We start from the raw sequence: 21686 nt of genomic DNA on the forward strand, positions 1-21686 counted from the left end.
ATCTCTAGCTATTCAGGGAGAGACCTTATGTCACTGCTTTCGATTTAGTGGCTGGATCCAACAGCAATTTTTTAAATGACAAGTGTTTGATTTTAGCTTAATAAATCCATTTCACTATTTGCTGTCCTTTTTCATCTTAATATGATTAAAATCTGCATGATTGACAAGCAGATAGGATTATGCATGGCTCAAGAAATACAGTTTTTTTCCTCACAGTAACTATTGAGCAAAGACACTCAACAGAGTTACATCTGCTCCATTGCAACTGATGGGAGGAGAAGCTGGAAACACTGCACATTTGCTACATGATTGATTTAATCATATTAATTCCTGGCTTATTCAGTGGCCATTTGTCTAGGTAACTCGGCCACTTCTCCCCTACACTCAATCTTCCTGTATTTTCCCAAAATATATTTGGGGGTGGGGTGTGTGTCTATAACATAGGCTGGGCACAGGATTCACTCGGGAGCGTTCAGCAGCCTGCCCGCTCTCTTCTTAGTGATCCAGCGTCACAGCTGAGAGATACTTTTGACTTTAAAACCTTCCCCATCAACAGAAACAAGCAAGAGAACAACAGGCCCTCAGTATGTATTTCAAGAGCATATCTTTCAGTGGAGCTTAGTACTATAGTTCAGGTTGAACAGGACTACACATGGACCTGTAGACCTTTACACGGGAAAGTGTCTCTGCAGAACCTGTGCTGGAGGATGGCTAAGCTAGCCTGTTCCTGCCAAAGGCACCTTAACTGGCACGTGCTACCAGAAGGTGCAGAGGTGGGCAGGGACATACAGGTTCAGGTGGAGGATACACCAACCATCAAAGTTACTGCCAGGGGGAGAGTGGCAGGCAGAGGAGCTGAGGAGAGTGAGTCCACTTGCACTAAGACCAGGAGATGCAGAAAGTTTCTCGAGGAAACATGGGACAGCACTGTGGATGGCGATGGCACAAAGCAGCCTAGAGGTTGGGAAGAAGGTCACGCAAGTTTGTCAGGGAATCGCTGAGGAAAGGTGTATTCAAATAGAAAACCATGGGGGGAGGTATCAATGCAAGTGTTAAACTGGCAGGGAGAAGACTGTGCCCCTGCGATGCCGAGGGGGGTGAAGGTGGCAGAGGGAGTGGATGCTCCGCAGACTGAGGGGCAACAAGGCAAAGTGTTTTCACTAGGAAGGCTGCCATCAAATCAATTGCATACCAGTAGCCATTTTAGCGGCTCCTGGCACTTCCACGAGAGCCAAGTGGCATCCTGTCTCAAGGTTAATACTAGTAATTCACCCAGCCACGGCATCCATCTTATTGAGAACTGTGCAGAGCAAACATGAGGTACGCGTGCTCTTTCCCGAGCAGATGGTTTTCCCATTTGTCACCTCCCAGAGCTAGTGGTATGGCCTTCAAGGTTGTCTGGTTTTTATTAAGTTTCTTTCCTTTTCTCTACTTCAAAAACTCACTTTGATTTTATGATTATAGAAATGGGGAATTAATCTGAAGATATTCTTACCTGCTTTGCAGGTACAAGAACCATCCACTGGTGAACAGATGGCTTCATTTTTGCAGTTGCACACAGAAGAACAGTTTACTCCATATGTTCCCAGAGGACAAGGAGTACCACAATCAGCACCCTGAATTATACAAAATAGATTGTAAAAGCTATTTGAGGAGGTTCAGACAATAGAGCAATAACTCTAACAAATTACCTACACCTAAGATTGACTGAATGTGAAGATCGACTCAGGTGCTACAAATACCAAAAAACCTACAGTCCATGACTGTCCTAAGCTGCCATCAAATTATTCTGAATTTAAGGGAAATCTTTTTGCAGAGCTCTTCATGCTCTTTAAGACTACAGTTAGCATTAGTTTTAGATTAGTTGCTAGGAAGGCGCATGTCACATATCTAACAGCACTTGGTTAGTCCAATGGTTAGTATTTAAACTAACAAAGAAGCAATTTAAGAAAGCAAAATCTACTATAAAATAGCAATTTAATGGAAAATAACATAGTCACATAAAATATTTAAAAAAATATAACATGGTCGAAGTTTGCACAGCATTATCGCTTAAAGAATAGTAGTACTATAAAACCTTTTCTGTGTTATGTTATTAGCATCCAACGTATAGGTAACAGCAAAGGTGCATAAAAGCTAATGAACAACGTGAACTAAATTGTAAAAACAATTGTTTTTGTCTAGAGCATCTCTGGATGGAGCATGAGGAATTGCTGCAATAAGATAATAACTGAAACTTACAGACCAGTGTCCTAGTTCCTCGCCTTATTTACATCTTTATAGCACACCCTGGGTCTTATCACTCCCTTATAAAGTATTAAAAAAAAAAAAAAGAGAGTTTAACAGCTTCATTTCAGGACTGAGAACTAACCACAAATTTTCTGGGCCTTATGCTACAGTACACCAAGCTGTACCTGCATATCCTTAGTTGTCCTTCACTTCAGTAGAGAAAGAACACACAGTATCTTGAAGAACTTTGGATTTAATTAGAGGCAGTGGAGTCAAAAAAAGGACTGTGAAAGTGAGACTCATTTACCTTAAATCCAGGGGCACAGATGCATTTTCCAGTCACACTGTCGCAGTCGGCACCGTTTTGGCAGCTGCAAATCTGCTGACAAGACTCGCCATAAAATCCCGGTGAACACGTCTCGTTGCAGTAGAGCCCAGACCAGCCTGGCTTGCAGGAGCATTCCCCAGACATAGGGTGACAGCTGCCAGGAGGGGATGAAAGGATAAATAATTCAGGACTAAATATGACACTGATACTTTTTTTTTTTCCAGAGAACAAAATGCTGTTATAGATAGGTTGCATAAAGGATCTCGCATACTATGTACAGAAGTGCTTTTCTTCCCAAGAACCACAAAACATAGGGCAATATATATGTATATATAAACTCATACCAATTAATATGAGAAAGAGTAGCATCATACAAAATAAAGACTTTCTGGGTGGACAGGGGAAGAAAAGAAGATGTATTACTTTTCTATGGCTGGATAAAAAAAAAACTATCTGTAACACAGTTCTAATGACTGTAGAATATATAACTATGGTTATTAATATTAAAGCAATGAAAATTTTAAATTTCCAAAATGTCTCTTTGTACACTGATGAAGTTCAGCAGCGTATTGCTTGAGAAACACACTTTGCCGAGATCACAGCACAACATTCAGTAAGTAATAGGTGTGCTCTTTTCGTGAAACCTTTGCCTGAAAAAGAACACAACTGGCATCTCTCCAGGAACACTACAAAATCAGTTGTGTGGGGAGGAAGTCAGACACACCACAAGGCCCGGTGACCTTCTGGAGCGCATCTCCCCCGCGTTGGCCATACCTGGGGGCATCCCAGCTGTCCCTACCTGGAACAGCAGCTGCATTGAGTGGCCAGCTGGCCAGCTGTTGCCTCGTAACAAATGGACATCATCAGCTGCGCAAAGATATATGTGCTGGAAAAGCGGACACAATGGGGTACTCTGTAGCCCTCTGGCAGACAAAGCACTTGCTTAACTCTCACCAAAGGAAAGCCTTAATATCCAAATCCGATACATCTACAATGGGAAGACTGTTTAAAGATCGTCTTCTGCCACTGATTGAAGCGAAGTTCCTTTAAGTGTGCTGGAAAAAATGTGCCTTCGTCCAGACGCATTAAATGACCCATGACAACAGCCTAATTTTGCAAGATTTGCTGACTCTTTCTGTGGGTGTGTGTATGAAACCGAGTGCTTTTCTAACTGTTTCAAAGTTTGAAAAAACTCCTACTGCACTTTTAGGTGTGTAAGTCATAACAATATTCTTGGAAATAGTTCCAGCACAATAAGGGAACGCAACACTAACTGCAACTGCTCCTGGACTCCAGGACTGCTCTTGCCAAATTAAGAGTTTCTTATTGCCAAATACAACCAACTGACAAGGTACTGCTGATCGAGGAAAACATGATTTAGAGAGGTAGGGAATATCGTCCTTTTCGCATTTTGCTCTCTATGTATCATTCTATACACTATAACATGACAAGAATTTGTTTTTTTTGAATGTATAAAAAACTCTTTTTAATGGGACTACCCTGGTTATGTAAAAGGGACAGGAAAAGTCTTAATCTGTTCAACTAAATGGCAATGGAGACAGTTTGGAATGACATATGCAGAAATTGTTCAAAATTCCTGGTGTTCATAACTGTATTGTTTATACTTGCAGCAAGAGAAGCTGAAACCAAACTACTCTCACATAAAATACACACTAAATTAGGAAAACACATTATGAGAATTAGATTTGTCCCCTGCTTCTAATTTCTTCCTGTATATATTCAGTAGCATTTTACATCCAATTCCCATGTTTACTACCAATGGAGGAACGCAAGGCAAGGGAATATGAAAAGATTTTTCAATCCACAACTGAGTAGTCATTAGAATATGAACGGGAAGATATTTAAAACATAAAATTAGTAATATTGTCATGTTAAGAAATAAATCCTGTGTTTTTTGTTTTTTGTTTTTTTTCTTTCAGGAGAAGGGGAGACCACATGCATGAGGAAGCCCTGGGTATGAGGCAGACAGAGGCACTGATATTCTGTACCCCCCAGTGAGTGTTACTAAGGCATATTTGCACATATATTGATTGACACCAAAATTAGTATTAGGTAATTTGTAATTAGAGGTAGGAAGCTGGAGCACTTTTGAAGCTTTTTGATGGGTTCTCATGCAGTTAGCTTAATTGGCAATAAGATTTATATATTAAGATAGGGAAATAAAAAGAAGTTGAGAGATGCTGCTGGTACATCCACTTTTAATCCTGGCCTTTTGCTCACATTTTCTTGCAATATAGACTTACTTTGTACAGAGACAAAAAAAGTATTTGTGAGAAGCTGACAATATATATTAGGAAGACTTCAATGGACTTCATGATTTCAGAAGATTTATATAGGTATTACAATATCCACAAAAATTCTGTAGCACTTCATGCAATATAAAGTTCCCATGAAAAATGGGAAATTTTGGAAAAATCCAAAACTATAAGATGCCCTAATTTTAACTTTAAAAACACACTCCGACTATATGAACTAAGTATGTATATATACCCACCTCAGAAAAAGCATGAGACAGCAGAAACCCCATTAGAGCTAATGTCATGAATAAACCCTAATTCCCACCTGAACTACCAGAAATTAGTTAGAGGTACAGAATGACCTCAGCTGATCTTGCCTACCAGTGTGAACCAGTGATGAAAGAACACAAGGAGAAACTTAAGAGAACGAAGAGAGTGACATCTCGAATTTAGCTCAGAAATCAACCTGAAACTACTGCATTTGCTGGAACACAGGTGTAATGCACATCCTTTTTAAAGCTTCTAGCTAAATATGCAGCTACAGCCTGCTGTTTTTATATTTTCCAAATGATCATTAGGTGTCGCTTGAGTAAAGGAATGATGAAACCCAGCCCAGGCACCACTGAGGCTGAAGAAGATTCTCATATAAAATGAAGAGAACGATGTTGACACAGGCAGTTGGAGAAGTCTTTTTTTGCTTGCTCCTGCAAACTGGATCTTCAAAATGCCCAGTGAGTACAAGCCCCCCAAACCGTGGATCTGGGTGACAGAGGTACACGGACCTGCTCAGCAAATGGTCCTCGCGCCAGCTCACTGCACTGCTCCCTGTACCTCACCGAGGAAAACACTACTGTTTTAGGGGTTCTTAGGCTCAGCCAGCGAACTCCCATTCCAGTTTTATTCTTGACTAGTTAGTGAAAAAGGGAAATAGCGATAGTGTCACCTAGTCACAGAGAACAGAGATCTGTGCCTGATCTGCACTCAAATCCCTTTATGTACGTGAGAAGATGCAGTAGAGAAGAAATGTTTGTGAAAAAACATTTGGCACAAGAGGGTTGTCACCTGATGCTGCCCACTGGACCCCTCATAAAGAACAAAACCCCTCAAGCACATCTGGATCTAACCCTTGAGAGAGTCTTTACTAAAGGCTGCTGATATAACTTCAAACACGAGCATGCCTTTCATTCCCAGTAGCTGCCATCGACCAACAGCAGCAGTGAAATATCTGTAACTGAACCTACCCTAAATGCAAACTGACAGGAGCTTGAAAAACTATGAGTTATTGCCAAAGCTGCTTTGTTACAACTTTCTCAATCATAATATAATAATAAAAAATATATATACAACATTCTTTAAACTACAGCATATTGTAACCTTATTGTATCTTTAAGTACTAGAAGAAAATGGCTAGACACATTCTTGTATACTGCAACGTAGGCATACCTCGTTTACAGCAATATTTTTTAAGAGGCAAATATTTATTTTTAACTAACCTTTAGTTCATTTTTATATCTACGAATGCCAAGAATGTACATTAAAACCTAGGCCTCTAGTCTTACCAACAGTTCCCTCTTTGAGGAGAGTATCTAAACCAATGGACAAATGCAGATGAAACAAGCCTTTACGATATTGATTCACTAGAAGTCCTAACAGAATCCTAGACCTGTGGACACTTGCAATTGATCCCAAGGAGGAAATGCATCCCCTTTTTAGTGCCCTGAGATTATTGGTTGTGCTGCTGCTGCTGCTAAAGGGGTTAATGTCATGATGAAGATCCTTCAGCCCAAATATTACTATGGCAAACGAGTAAGGGACGAGGATATTTCCTGATAGGTTTAAGCTGTCTCCTGCCTGACTGATATTTAGTTACAGGTGAAGATACCAAGGCACAAGCAGATTATCAAAAGAATAAAGGAAAGTGTCTGCAGGAGAGCACTCTCTTCCACACTATTACCCAGATACCATTTGATTTCTATTATTTGGTGGTCTTAATCATTTTCTGACACAGTATATGAAAAATATACTTGTGAAGTCCTGAAAATTTTTGTTTTCCTCCCAGATTAGCATGCATTTAAAGACAAACATGCTCCCACACCACCTACAATGTTGTTAAGTCCCTTGTGATTTGTCAGACAGAGGGAAAAAATGTTAAAAAAAAGGCCAGCCATATGCTGCTGTTTACATATGAACATTTGTGATCCAATTTGACCACAAGCTGTCTTCCAGCAGTATAAATGAAGGAACAGCTGTGTTGAACATGAATCAGAAGTAATCCCTGAAATATCAGAAATACTATACAACGTAATACATTCCTGTCAAACAAAGCTTCTACAACAGTCTGCAGACAAATTTGCATGAAAGCAGCTATACCATAATTCATAATACAATAGTATTTGGTCTACAAGCATAATTTGAGAGTTAGGTTGGGATTATGGTTCCACTTATTCCTGAATGCTCTGCCCAAAGAACAAATTGCTTGATTTTATGTCAAAAACCCAGTATTTTTTCAGAACACATATCAAGTAAATGGAATAAACAGAAGTGCAAGCGCATGACTGCAAAAGCATATGAATGGAAAGCAAAAAGAATTCAGTTCACTGCCACACGGTTTGCCAATGAAAGATATGTTGAACAATCCAGATAATCCACAAGTAATTTTTCACAGAGGCCTAAAATATGACATATTTCCATAGATGTGCCTGAGCACTTTAACATCACTTTTAAATTCTGACTCAAGGCTTCTGTTTCATCTATGAGGAAAAGTGCACCTTAGATACAAAGTACAGCAGCATTCTGTGCAACAGTAAATAGTTCCTGCAAATTTCTTTCAGAACAGTTTGTGACAGCAAAACATTTGGACTATGCTCACAAAACTCATCTAAGGTACTGTGACTGATTAATGAAATCATGTGTAAGCAAATGCACAATGACTGAAATATTCTGGAAAAAGAAGTGTGCTCTGTAATAAGAAAAAGCTGGTAATGAGAATTGTTCTATAAATACACGTTAGCTTGTCTTAACTGACATTCCTGCTCTGCAGCCAAAAGATCATCTCAGAATAACTAGTTTATAGATTTTTGTCACAATATGTTAAAACACTATGGAATCTATAAAGACACAGAAAACTCTAAAACTATGTCTTGTGATTGCCTGAACAAAGAGAAACAGTAAAAGGGATGCCAGTTAGAAAACTACTTTCATTCTATTTCCAGCCATCAGATTTTACCTGCTTTCTGGAAAATTAGTTTAAATGACCATGAAATTTAGAGTTATAATTGGTAAGGCTTCAGAAATTTTGTATTAAAACAATCACCTACTCCAATTCTTATAAACATATACAGAGAGAAAGAGAAATTAATCCTCTGCTGATGCCAGGCTCATAAAAGTATATATCCACTGATTTCAAATTCACTTACTTCTCATTTACAGTACCCCAGAAAACATGAGGGAGGTATAAGGCCCACTGACTTAATACGGTGAATAATATAGAGGTTTTTTCATGTGGTAAACATAGACAAAGGCCAGACTTTGTCCCAACCTTTATTTCATGGGTCAGTAAACAAATATAGAAGTTAATATTAAGATGACATACAGTTGCAAGCACCAACAATTGGAAGCTCTTCTGGGTTGATGCTTTCTTTCTTGCTGCGGTTATAAAATACTAAATACTCTTTGTAAACCTTTAGCTGCTTTAGTTTGAATGAAAGTACTTGGAAGCATCAGGAATTATTTCTTTTCAAGCTTATATTCTGGCTTCAATGTCCCATGCAGAAAGACTGTGCTAAAGGGTGTAAAACTTACCTCCAGGTATTGGGCAAGTGACAGGGACACTTTTTGTCACACTTGAGACCATAAACTCCCTCAGGGCAAAGTCTTGTTTCACAGTGCTCTCCCGTATATCCTGGTTCACAGAGACACACGCCACTAATATGGTAGCATTTCCCACCATTCATACACTGGCAGGTCTCGGCACATTGGACTCCAAATGTCCCCACTGGACACTCGTCTTGGCATCTGTGAGAAAAGCAAAAAACAACAACAAAAAAGAAATTAAATTCACTTCCCATAAACTAGAGCTTTTAGACATTCAAGAGAAATACAGTTTATGAAGAATCTCTGATACAGTTCTAAAACTCCTCATAAGTAGAGCAGAAATTTGTATTTATGTAACCCTATATTTAAACGTGTCTATCACTCTAGCATCTTTTGTGGCTTATCACAGCAGGACAAGCTAAAAACACTGACTCTGCAAATTCATTTTGAAATGGTTTCCCTTCTCTCCTACAGGGAGACAACAACCACACAGACCACTGCATTTCTTATCCAAGAACTAGCACAAAATCAAACCCTCTTAAGCCAGATCTTAAGTATAAGAAGGAATGAAGTTTCAAAAGTCATCCACCTGTACCTTTGTTGTTGTTGTTAAAGTGGTCTAGATTCTCTGCTTGGCAATACTGAGAACAGCCACCAGGCATCTGCACTCCCGCAGACACCCAGGCCAGGAGATTCCCTGGCACTGGTTCTCAGCAGAATCTAAAGACCATATTTTCTAATTGTGTTTCCAAACACATGATGTTTCCAAAATACCTTTTTCTCCTAAATTTCATTTCAAACTTCTTTTATATTGATTTTGTCCTCTTTCATAGAATGAAATAGAGAACATTTAACCTTTCACAACTTATGGGTCAGGAGAAACTCCCATATTTATCAATATGAGCATTCTATAAACCACAAAATACGTTGACCAGTTCACATAGACAGCAAGACAAAACAGCTAAATCCCAAATCCTCTACCCAGGACACGCTGACATTGAAGTCCTGAGGTGTGCTGTGAACCCATTAGGAAATACCACGCACATAACATCTTCTGCAACTTGGGTACCTGGAAGTTTTATCAGATCAGAGACTGTATAGAAATAGTACTTGACAATATGGCACAGAGTTTTTAGTTTTCTTAAACGCTTTATATTTTTTGTAATTTCTTGTATGATTAGTGGTTTATTTTAGGAGAATTTCAAAGACTGGTATGGTTCATGGCACAACCAAATGTAACAGAATTTAGCAGAAAATGTGGAAAACACGTTCATTTCATGCTTCTGTAGCATCTGCCTCAACCTGACGCTGTTATCCAGAAGTTTCAAGGTATCTGTAATTCTGTTCTCGCTGAAGCCATCAGCAAAATCTCTTTTTACTTCAGAGTGGCAGCATTATAATGCAGCTCATACAGCTAAATATGTCCTAATGAGGTCATACAACAAAAGCTGAGAATTAAATTTCCCCAAATGACAATCAAGAACACCAGCCAAATCAGACAAAATTTAACCTTGCAGAATTGTGTTCTCATCAACTTGTGAAAGAACCTCTTCCGTTTTGCAGTGAAGATGAGTATCAATCAAAAAGTATTTGGTAAAACAATTAGCAGAGTAATTTAAACCAGATTACCTTGCATTAACTTAAATCACCTGGAAACTCAGTTAAATGCCTTAGGAGTGCTTTTTCTTGCCGTATGACTGACTACCAGAAGTCACTACCACACTGAGATCTCAGACAAATGCTGTTGAAGTTACAAAGGTAAGTGGAGAGTAGTTTAACATCTTTATATATTATCCTTTTTGCTGCTGACATATACATACTAGCTCACCCAATGATTTTCTTGTAACATTTCCCTCTCTTACCAGTCAGCTGATGTTAAATAAGAAATGGGGGTCTCTGACCTTGCTTATGACCTATTCCTGCCCTTAGCAGTATCTTGGAAAACACAAGAGTTGCAAATATAGCCTGTTTTGCAGTAAAGAGGAAGCTCAGACTTGTAAAAGAGATCAAAATACTGCAGCTTGCAAGGCATTTCAGCTTATAGTAAGATTTAAATTCCAAGACAAAAATTTTAATAGCTTTTACAAACATCAGAGTGTAGTCTGCATATTTGCATATGGATATTTCTTTGATTTTCCTGCTGACTTGTCTGTGTCTTTTTAAATGCATCTACCATCTTCTGCAGTGTTCCTTCACAGAGGCAAATACTTAATTTTGGCAACCAAGTGGCTCTGGACTGATTGTTCTTCTTCTTCTTCATGATTTTTTTCCCCTTATGTCTGGCACAGCTCTCCCCATGTCCTGTGAACACTCGCGTGGGAAGTGCATATGGTTATAATACCTACTGTTGGCAGAGCTCCCGTGGACTGACCCCAGTGATTAAGCTACTGCTGACTTTAGCAAATGAGTTGCTGTGCTGCTTAAAATATATGCAGCAAAGCACTTCTATCATCACTTTCCACTGGCTTCAAGAAGGTAAGTCTTGCTATTCTTTCTTTCCTCTGAAATCTACCAAAGATTTTTAATGGCAAAATCAGAACATAAGAATAGATTCTTCATTTGAATGAAATACTTCAGGAAAGAACTCACTTTGAAGAGCAACTGAATGAGCCTCCCTTGCTACTCCATCTGCCAAACTTCTGCGCAAAACTAAGAGCTTCCATCTTACTGCTTTGCCATACCTCAAACTGCGTCATTCTGCACACCACTCAAATGGAGACCCACAAGGCACTGGCAGAGCATGGGCCAAAGCACAAAAATCCTGAAACTGAACAATTCTTCACAGAACATCTTCCATTTTTGCACTTTTAACTTATGATCTAGTGTCAGCTAAGTGACACAGCAAACATTTCATAAAACTTCTTTAATTGTACCACTGAAATTCTGATTTGGCTTTCTACCCCTTCTTAATTTTCTCTGTTGCAGTAGACCCTTTGCAGGTTCACCACTCCGGCGGAAATAAGTTTTCCTTACCGTTCGCCAGTGTGACCTGGGCTGCAATGGCATTGACCTGTTGCCGAGTCACAGGTCCCTCCATTGTGGCACTGACACTCCTGGGAACAGTTTTTCCCGTAACGACCCTCAGGACAAGGCTGCCCACAGACCGTGCCCTGTGTGTGCAAAGAAGTCTTAACATTAGGCTCAGGATTGCAGCTCAAACAAACAGGGCAGAAAGAAGATTTGTAACGAAGGAAGATCAAGGAGATCTCGTGTCATGTGTCTAGTGCTCATCTTGGAAACACTAGACTCTTCTCCAGCTTTAAACGGGGGTATGTTTCAGTACTGGGGGGATAATCTTCTAGGATTTCCATTCTGGAAGCCAAAGCTAATGAAAAACATTATCTCTAAGCAACAGTAAACACTTAGACATTTAAGACTAATTGATGTCAAGTTCTTCCCAATTTCTTTATCAGGAGTAGAATATATCAAGACATCCGGAAATACCCTCTAGTGAATAGTGGTGTAAAAAGCAATAATTGCTGTAATGCGCCAATTATACTACTTTATGATCAGATGGGTTAAAAAAAAAAAGGGGGGGAAAAAAAGCTCTTTACAATTTCATTGAAACGTAGCACATCTTAAAAGCTTAGGCATGATTTGTGCTTCCCTTACACAGGTCTCGAATTTCTGCAATGCTATTTATCTCCTTGGAATTAATTATACCTGTGCAATAAGAGGCAAATAAGATCTTAAGACTTTCAAGAAGCCATTTCAAGAGGAACACACTTACAGGCATTTCATCAGAACTAATGTAAGATACTGCAGATTTTATGCCTGGCTACTTTATACTAGTCTTACCTGAAAAGCAAAAAAGGTTACGCTGACAAAATTGCAGTTTATGGATTGAAAAATCTAAAACTAACGAAGAGTTATGCTTAAATAACCACTTGGAATGGAAAATTAGTCAAAGAGCTAATTAGAAACATATTAGTTAACACACATTATTACAAAATTTTCATCACATGTTTACACGCGACATCATTTTTCATTAGCTGTATTTAGGCCAATAAGGAGAATCAAGAATTCATGCAAACACTTGTATCTTATCATCATTAATTTATGTTTTTCTACCATTAAGTAAGAATTGCCATAATCTGAGTTAGGTACCTAAGTGAGTGGTGCTATGCAAACATAAAAAGAGATTTGATCCATTTGTAACTATGCTCTCTAGTTGGTGAAAACCTGATCTCTACTACAGAAGTCCTCCTATATCATGAGCTAACTAAAAATTCAAGCGTATTTTCATCCAAAATGGACATTTTCAAGGAAAACATTTTGCTGTTAATGAATACTGTCTGAAAATGTATTTAAAAGTGTTACTCATGTTTTGATCACCTTCCAACTCCATTATTTTCCAGCTCAGAATGGGCAGCTGGTAGTAGGGGAGACCACAGGCAGGCGAGGAGTTTCATTTGCAGCTCGGAGGCCAATCTTTTCCCTACCCACTGACAAAAGGGTAAGAAGTCTGAAGACAATGTCAAAGTTATGACGTCCTATTTCTGTCACCACCACGGTATCTAAAAGTTTGGTGTTTTTGCAGCACATACCATCTACTTGGAAAGAGGCACAAAATCCACCACCCAAATATATAATGGTGCTGCCCCCCTATAATATCACATTATGTCTACTGGCAAATGACTTCTAGACAAGTTTTCAAGGATGTGGTCTCTTCATAGTATGAATCATTTTCTTTGTCTCCCAGAATCTGACAAGGTTAAAAAAAAAGGCAGCGCAGAACTGGGAGATATTCAGTAACAGATGGTTTTGCAAGTATTTTATTCCAGTCTGTTGTAAGAGCCATGTATGCTAAAATAATATTTCCTATTATTCCTGGCTACAGGCAGACTGCCTTTGCTATCCCAATTCACTATCCACTTCTAACACTGCCCAAAGTCTACAAATGTGGATCGTTTCGGGGGTTGTGTTGATTTTGGAAAGTGTTTTTACCATCCATCCGGGTGGGCAGGCACACTCGCCGGTGACATGGTGGCACACTCCTCCGTTCTGGCAGGGGCACCTCTCCTCGCACTGTCGCCCATGCTTCCCCGGCGGGCAGAGGTCCTCACAGCTAAACGGTTGGGAAGATACAACCGTTACTTCGGCACGCTCTCCCGTCTCTCGCCATCTCTATTTTTAACGTTCTAGTTAATCTTCCAGACAAGAAATATGAAACAGAAGGCAATCCAAACTAAAAGGGAAGCAAACTGAACGCTGTATAGTATCCGTGCAACAAATCTAAGGAAACAGACCCAACAGTCTGGGAATTGTGAACAGATATTTTTTTCTTAAAAGACATCTCTTCCTACACTAATTCAGCTTGGTGCTGGTTCATTGTTACTGACGAAGCTCAAAAATATATTCTAGAATGAGAAATCCAAGTAACTGTACATTACACTATTTTCCAAACTTGCAGCCAAATGATCCTCACATTGGCCATGAAGAAGCTCCTTTCGCTACTTTTTGTAGCTTTTACTCGGCAGTTCAGATCAAGGGGGCTTTCCCTCAACTGCACTTCTGCAAATGCACGGAAAGAAGGTTTGCCCAGTTTCTTAGCCAGGCCTGTTCCTCTGTCATATACAGTAGCCAGATCGATAACACAGTGTTAAAATTTTTTCTAAATTTAATTTCTCTTGATAGCACTAGTCAAATCTCCTACCTCCCCCCAATAAATAACATACACTCTGCTTACAAGGCACCAGTGTATCCAGGAGGACATCTGCACTCTCCAGTCACGTGGTCGCAGGTGGCTCCATTTTGACACAGACATTTTTGATGGCAATCATTTCCATATGTCCCTTGGTCACAGCGTTCCTCGCAGCGCCAGCCTTTGAAACCTGATGCACAGTGGCAGGCTCCAGTGATGGGGTTGCATAAGGCTCCATTTTTGCACTGGCAACGGCTGCTGCAGTGAGGTCCCCAGTGGTCACTGTCACATGCTGAAGGGGTAGAAGGGAAAGTTTACAGCAGTTTTATAATAGCTCCCATTACAGCGCTGAAGATATTATGAGTCAACTGTAGAAAAAAAAAGTTATAAAGTAGAAAAACTTGTGCAGTGCACAGTGGAAGAGACATCCTCATCTCTCCCTGGTCCTCAAGGATCTTGAGAGGCAGATAGAACTTAATTTATACTTACAAATTCATTTTTTATGCATAAAGGAAAACACTGAAATGGGAAACTGAAGTAAATGTGAGTTCCAATCTCTTCACCATAAAACTCTTCATTATGACTCTGCGCTGTCAAGTAACAGTTGTGGTGATCCTTCATTTACACAAACAAGTCTCGATGACTTAAAAAGTAAAAAATATAGTCTAGATCCATAAACACTGATCTGAATCCCACAAGGAAGTTGCAAAGCTTACTTATCATAAGATTATCATACTGCATGGCGTTTCCTTTTCTGAATCCAGAAGTTTGTACTAGTTTACATGGTTGTAAATAGTTCCTTTTCAATCTTGCAATACAACGATAGTGCAAAAGAATATGCAATAAGTAGTATTTCACCAAACTATAAAAACTAACTATGATGTAGTTAAACATTATCTGGATGTTACCATTTTTGTTATCCAGTGTGCTTTTACATTCATTCAAGCACATCTTTTTTTGTCTGCCCCAACATAGTCCATTAAAGCCCTATAAGCAAGCCACTCAAAGAGCATTTCACCATCAAAAGAAAAACCTTATTGTTTAGGAAGAATTTTTCTTAAGTGAGGAACACAGGAGTTCTGTAAAGAGACAGAAGATTAAGGTCACGTAGAGTTCAACAGGAATGTGCTCATCATATGGTCAAATGATCTGCTTTATATTTTTATGTTCTGTTGATAACAACAGCACAACAGCAAAATCTCAGCTGCAATAGCTGGAAGCTTGGGCTCTGCTCTTAGTGACTGACAAGCACTGTTCTCTCGGTCTTCTYCTGCGGCAAAAAAGCCAAGCAGAGAGCAGACATTTTCTTAGAGTAAGACAAAATAATTCAAGATACCTCCTCAGGGTAGGAATTATTCTACCACAGGAACTGATCACTCAGACTACACAAATAAAAAAAGGATTAATGTCTTTTAAGGTTTTTTTCTTTAAGATTTTTTTCCAGTAAAGATCACTGGAACATGCATCCAAAATGTAGGCACTGTGTCCATCTACACACAATGCACAGTAACAAAACCATATATATTATAAACACCCAATACTGCCAAACAAACTGATAGAATGACTGCCCATTTTATTATTGTCTTCTTTTCTCCATTTATGTATTCRAAGATGTGTATTTTCTGTTCTGGGCTATACAGGCAACTCACTACTGTCCATGCCACATCGCATCTCTCTCATAAGATGCCTTTCCCTATGATAACTCACATTTCTTCGGAACTGCTATATGTTTCTTTTTAATATGCCTACGTGGAACAAAGTGTAATCCTCATATCCTCAATTTCTCATCAGGAAACTAGCTATTTTTGGATTTATAAGAGTGGTGCATTTCTGAGACAGTTGCATTTTCTCTCAGGACCCCTACACTCTTTTGCTTTGCAGAGACACCTAGACTCTTTTTGCTTAATACCTCAGACTGGATTCAGATAACAGTCCTCCTTCTGCTCCCAAATTAAAAAAAATATATAAAAAAAATCAGCCATTCCTCATGGAATAGTTTAAAAAAAGATGCCCTGGGATGGCTGATGAACTGAAGTATTCAAACTGACCACCAGACCACAACTGTTCCCAGTGCAGAACTCAAGTCAAGGATGAACCTGGCCTGAATCCACTTTAGATATAAAGACATGACACACAAGATTTATTCTTGGCTGATAAACTCCAGCTCATATTCTTTTATCAACACCTGGAATATTTGACGGAGTCCAACAAAATTCACGTAGCTGTTTGGAGAATCAGTGTAATGAGTCTCAGAGCCATATAGATCAAACCCATCTACTCCCACGTACCTGCTGCAGCAGCGAGCACGCAGGCACCGGGACTGCCTCGCTAGAGGCTGGTTCACTAGTGAAGCAGTGGAGGCCTTGCACTCCCTCCGCTCTTTCCAAAAATCCCATCTCCTGCCTGCCTCCCCGGGATGCTCGCTGCTGTCTCTTGGAGATTTACTGATGTCAGAGGTGTACGCGCTCTGTCCCTGAACTTGAACCTTTCTAGACTATTTTACTGCAAGAGCATGTACCGCACAGTGCATAATAATTTATTAGTTTCTTGGTACAATCTTCTCATTATGTTTGCAGGAAATCGTTAAAATAAAAAGCATCGTATGTCTGCTAATAGGATTTCCAGCTTCCTGATCAGCCTCTTGGCAATGGCCAGGTGGGTAACAAATATTGACTACGTAATTATTTCACTCCAGCACAATGCCAAAGCACTCTACCAGAACAAGCCTGGCTGTTTGATAGCCTGGCCTGTACGATAGTCCATTACGCAAGGTCTATCACCAGCCTACTATCTAACTATGAGTTATGGGCAGAGCAATGGGGAAATCTGCAGGATTAATGGTAATAAATAATATTTTTGAACAAGACGGATAAATCACATATCTTGCCTCTCTGTCCCTTGACTGCTAATCAATAATGTCCCCCACAGGAAATTAAAGTGATTTGTCAGAAACTGATACTTAGATTATTGCTAAGAAAGGGGGCAAGGGGTAGCAATGCTTCCTGTGGCGAGTTCTGTTAATTTTTTAAATAGTTTTGGAGGCTAAATTTACCAACTATTACATCAGACTATTTCTGCTCCTTCCTAGTATTCAGAAAGCCAAGCTGGAAGCTGCACAGCTGCTAATCTGGTGGAATGGATAGTCTTGGAGTTAATGACTGTCGTCAGGTTACAGACTGTCAGCTGGAGTTTAATCAGAATAGTGGCTACGACTGTCCTGACTGCACCAAGGTCACATACACACGCGTGTATGCAAACACATACACACGTGTCAGCTACTGACTTCTGAACAGAATTGAAGTTGTAAATTACCTGTCTCAATGTAAGGTATATGTGAAAGGGAAGCAGGATATGAAGACAAAAGTCCTATGTTCTGAACAGTTCCAGCAACAGATAATGTAACCCAGCCCCACTAATTCCTGGAAACAGACTGAATGCTGCAACAGAACCCATAAACCAGCAGCTAATTTTCTATATTTATTATATAGAACTGGCCGATCCTGCTTTGTTTCATGCAGAGTAGCTTTCTTCCAAAAGTCACTCCCTTTCCCTTTTCACATACGCTATATTCACCTCCAGGTTTTTCTATTTTAAATAGAAGAACGAGATAGCTGTACTGCTCACTACCAGCATTTGTAGGAAACTCACTGGGTCCTTTCTGCCTTCATCTTAGGCTGTAGGGGAAAAAAAAAAATCAAAAGAAATGTTTAACAAACACTGTGTGGTATTAACGTCACATCTTTTTGTCATTTTTCTTCATATACATTCTGTTCACCTGGAAATATCTTTTTAGTCACCACAGTACATGCTGTGCACATCACACAGTGTTACAGATATGGGACAGAAAACTTGTCTCTCAAACGACTGCTCAGTGAAAGTGAAGGTTTGCCTTTAGGAATAAGGGCATTACATCGTATAAACTCTCCTTTAAAATAAGTATTATACGAAACTCTAAGACAATACCAGTCTACCAACATAAAATCAAATTAGAAATGCTCTCTGCAGCTCAGTGCCAAATGACAACTTTAGGAACAGACAGAACCAAGGATTCAAGTGTAAAAGAATCACCTCCAAGAAAAAAAAGAAGAAATGAGAATCTATGATGCAAATTGGTATCATTCTTGGGCCTTTTGTAGAATCCTTGAAGATTTAAAGTTGTGTATTTCATATTATAATAAGTTTAATGCACATTGTTATTATGCTGGGCTGGTCTTGTTTTTATGCACATGGCTTCTGCAAGCTGCTGGCGATTTGCAAATTGGGATGCAGGGAGCCCTGATATTTTACACTAAGATACAAATTTGTACAATAATTTAGAGGCACACCTGAAGAGTTTTATAACTTCTTTCTTGCTCCTTATAAACAAAGGCATTTTAAACAAAACGTGGTCACATGTGTCAAGTTTTTTCTGTTTTTTTTTTTAGTTGATTTCATTGAAAGGCAACAAAAAGGGAAGTGCAAATGAGCAAGTTTATTCCTGACAAATCCACCCTAATCACCTATAGTTCTGTACTTCTCTAAAGAATGGCATATAATGAGAACAAAATAAGGCCATCAAATCAAGCCAAAGGCCATTTTAGAAGAAAATTCTCCTTAGAAACTCTGACTTACAACTACCCCTTAAGTATGCTACAGTTGCCTTTATAACACGATATGCAAGGTAAAAAATGTTTATTGCAGGTTTTTTTTTAATCTTTCTTCTCTTTTTGTCTTTCTTTCTTGCTAAAGGAGAGGTAAACGTGAAGAATCACAACAAAACTAAAATGTACTTTTCTTACCATCGTTTTTTGTAGCTGTCCTACATGCAGCACCAAGACAACAGAATGAGACTTTATTTTGGCTTACAGATCTTTTTGCCTTTGTACAGCAAAACACTGCTGTGTGTTTCTGAAAATACATACCACTGTTGCCAAAACAGAGGAGACACTTATCAGAGTATTAGGCTAATGTAGTTTCATGGGCTTTTAAAACAACTAAAAACAAAATCCTTTTTTTCTCCCTTCCACAAACAGCAGAAACAGAGTGAACTAATTGCTCCCTCACTTGGAATGCAATATTGTCAAGTATAAATTTTACTTAAAAAAACAGTAGCAAACATGCAAAATTCCTATCCCTCTGTCTCTTCAAAACTCCAACATAACTTCTTCCGATAGGTTCAAGGGAGGAACAGCCTTTAACAAGTAAAAGTTGATTCTCCTTGTTCCAGCATGTCAAACAAACTGAAGCTGCCCATAACTTCAACATCATCTTTGACTGACCTCTCTTCCTTTGTAGGCTGTCACGTCAAGGACAAGGCTAAATCTTCGTGCCGCCCTTTGCATCCCTCCTTTGACTCTCAGATCTCTATTGCCTTGTCCTTACTTTCATGGCCTTTATGGTCTACTGCTCATCTATCATTTCTCATTCAGTATCCGAGTATCAACCTCCACATTTAAACCGCCCATGACATCAGCCCCCTTGTTACATTTTCATACCATCAGCTTTCTTGCTTCTCCTCAAACTGCCTCTAACACTTGGCATGAGCTCTCCATAGCCCACCCATAAAACTACCACATTGTTCTCCACATCCCCATCTTACAACTCCTCTTTGCTGTAAAGTCCACAAAAAGTTGATTCTGGTTTAGCAGCAAGTATGCCGAAATCACTTGCCGTACTGATTATTTTTGTTTGTTTCCTTCCTCATCCCCCACGTTTCGAGCTTTGTGTTATCTCTTTCCTTTTCCTTCCACCACAAGCTCTTTGGGGCAGAGGCAACTTTCTGTTCTGTACTTTTTTTGTGGAAGGAGACCATGAATTCCCAGCAGGGACAGCAGTGAGGTCCACCATTGCTCCAGTCATCACCATTATCTACAGATAAAACAGACCGACTGTAATGTGCTTTGTTAAAACCTGTTCCAGTCTTTTTGGAGCAGAGGATATAAATAACAAAAAAGGAATGTTTCTAGGAGGGTCCACAGGTGATTTGTGTTATCAGGGATAAAAAAAACCACTAATGGCCACAAATAGCCAGCATAAGTAAAATAGACCAATACTGAGAAAACTTTGATTTATCCAAAGGAGTAGCCCACTGACAGGTTTGTTATTATAAATTGTCCTATAACTGTCCATAGGTTAGAATTTCTTCCTTCAGCTCCTGAAACAAGAAACATGCTTGCCCTAATATAAATACACATTTCTGGAACTAATACTTTTGATATCCAAGCAACAATAAGTAGAGTCCAGTGGACCTCAGTAAGAAATTCACAACAAAACACCATGATTTTTATGAAGGCTACATTTCAATTCACAGATGAAAGGAGTCACTCACCTCATCTCTTATTCTGAGGACCGYGATGAGGAAAAACACCCAGGTCAACTCTTGCCTTTTCTCCATAAATAACAGATGCCACATCTAACTTTCAAGTGTCAACAGAAGTGAAATTCAATTCTAATTTGTGTGCCAGATACTCTTATATTTTGCATGAATGAAAATATTTTGGCTGTTTTGCCCAAGTAGAATGCCACAGTTACAATATGAAGGTTTGGAAAGATACGGTTTACACCATACTCTAGATTAAAATTTTGTCAGAAAACAGAATCAATGTCCTTCTGGCCATGAAGGAAGGTTTTCACATACCATAACAACAGTCCCATAGGTTATATATTATGTTAATGCATCATGTACCTTTCATCTGCACAAAACTAACCTGGGATACTATTTCATTACTATATCAACTACTGATGTGTACTCAATACACCTCAGTATATTCAATTAGCTGATGTGGAATTCTCAAGCACGAAATGAAATATCAAAAAGGTTATAGCCATATAGACACTCCTTTTGATGATCTTAACTTCTGCTTGCGTTCAGAACAACATTCATCGATTCACAAACTGAAAATCATAACAAAAATATGAATGTTGCCACTAATCTATATCCAGACCATCCTCATTGCAAAGTTTACAGAATATTCTTGTAATTATTCTCTGATAATATGGTTTGATTAGCTGTAGATTTAAATTGATGGCACTCTTTTCCTGTAGGACACACTTGCAGGACAGAATGATTATTCTTCCAACTTGAATATAAACCAAATAAAAGTCAAGCCATGCTGATTTTGAAACCTATTGAACTCAACACACTCAAGTATGTTCAAAATTTGACAAGATGTATTAAGCCACTAGTGACATCAACCGGTATGTCAGCTGGGGATACAAGACAGTAAATTTGGAACATGGCAAACAAATTTCAAAGATGAGTCTAAAAGGCTGGAAAACAAAGGCAGCTATACTGAATACTCCAATAAAAATATCCTTTGGAAAAACTTAAATGTCTGATTTAATAACATGCGATCATTCTCCATATATTTTTGCATATGCTCTGTTTTGGTCACCTCAGGATGTTATGACAAATATATGCACGTACATACCAGAA

General features: G+C 39.0%; 1 protein-coding gene across 3 annotated transcripts in view; it reads right to left on the reverse strand.

Moving 5' to 3' along the window:
- Window positions 1-21686, reverse strand: part of MEGF10 (multiple EGF like domains 10) — a 104952-nt gene that overhangs the window by 36987 nt on the left and 46279 nt on the right. For all 3 annotated transcript variants that reach the window (XM_026056983.1, XM_026056982.1, XM_026056984.1), the window contains exons 6-11: window positions 14318-14564; window positions 13576-13696; window positions 11602-11738; window positions 8617-8829; window positions 2537-2711; window positions 1496-1616 (exon numbers count right to left, since the gene is read on the reverse strand). In XM_026056983.1, the coding sequence (XP_025912768.1) occupies window positions 1496-1616; window positions 2537-2711; window positions 8617-8829; window positions 11602-11738; window positions 13576-13696; window positions 14318-14564 (1014 nt within the window). The remainder of the gene's footprint in view (window positions 1-1495; window positions 1617-2536; window positions 2712-8616; window positions 8830-11601; window positions 11739-13575; window positions 13697-14317; window positions 14565-21686) is intronic.

Source organism: Apteryx rowi, unplaced genomic scaffold (assembly GCF_003343035.1).
Source record: "Apteryx rowi isolate R43461 unplaced genomic scaffold, aptRow1 scaffold_135, whole genome shotgun sequence".
Classification (NCBI taxonomy): domain Eukaryota; kingdom Metazoa; phylum Chordata; class Aves; order Apterygiformes; family Apterygidae; genus Apteryx; species Apteryx rowi.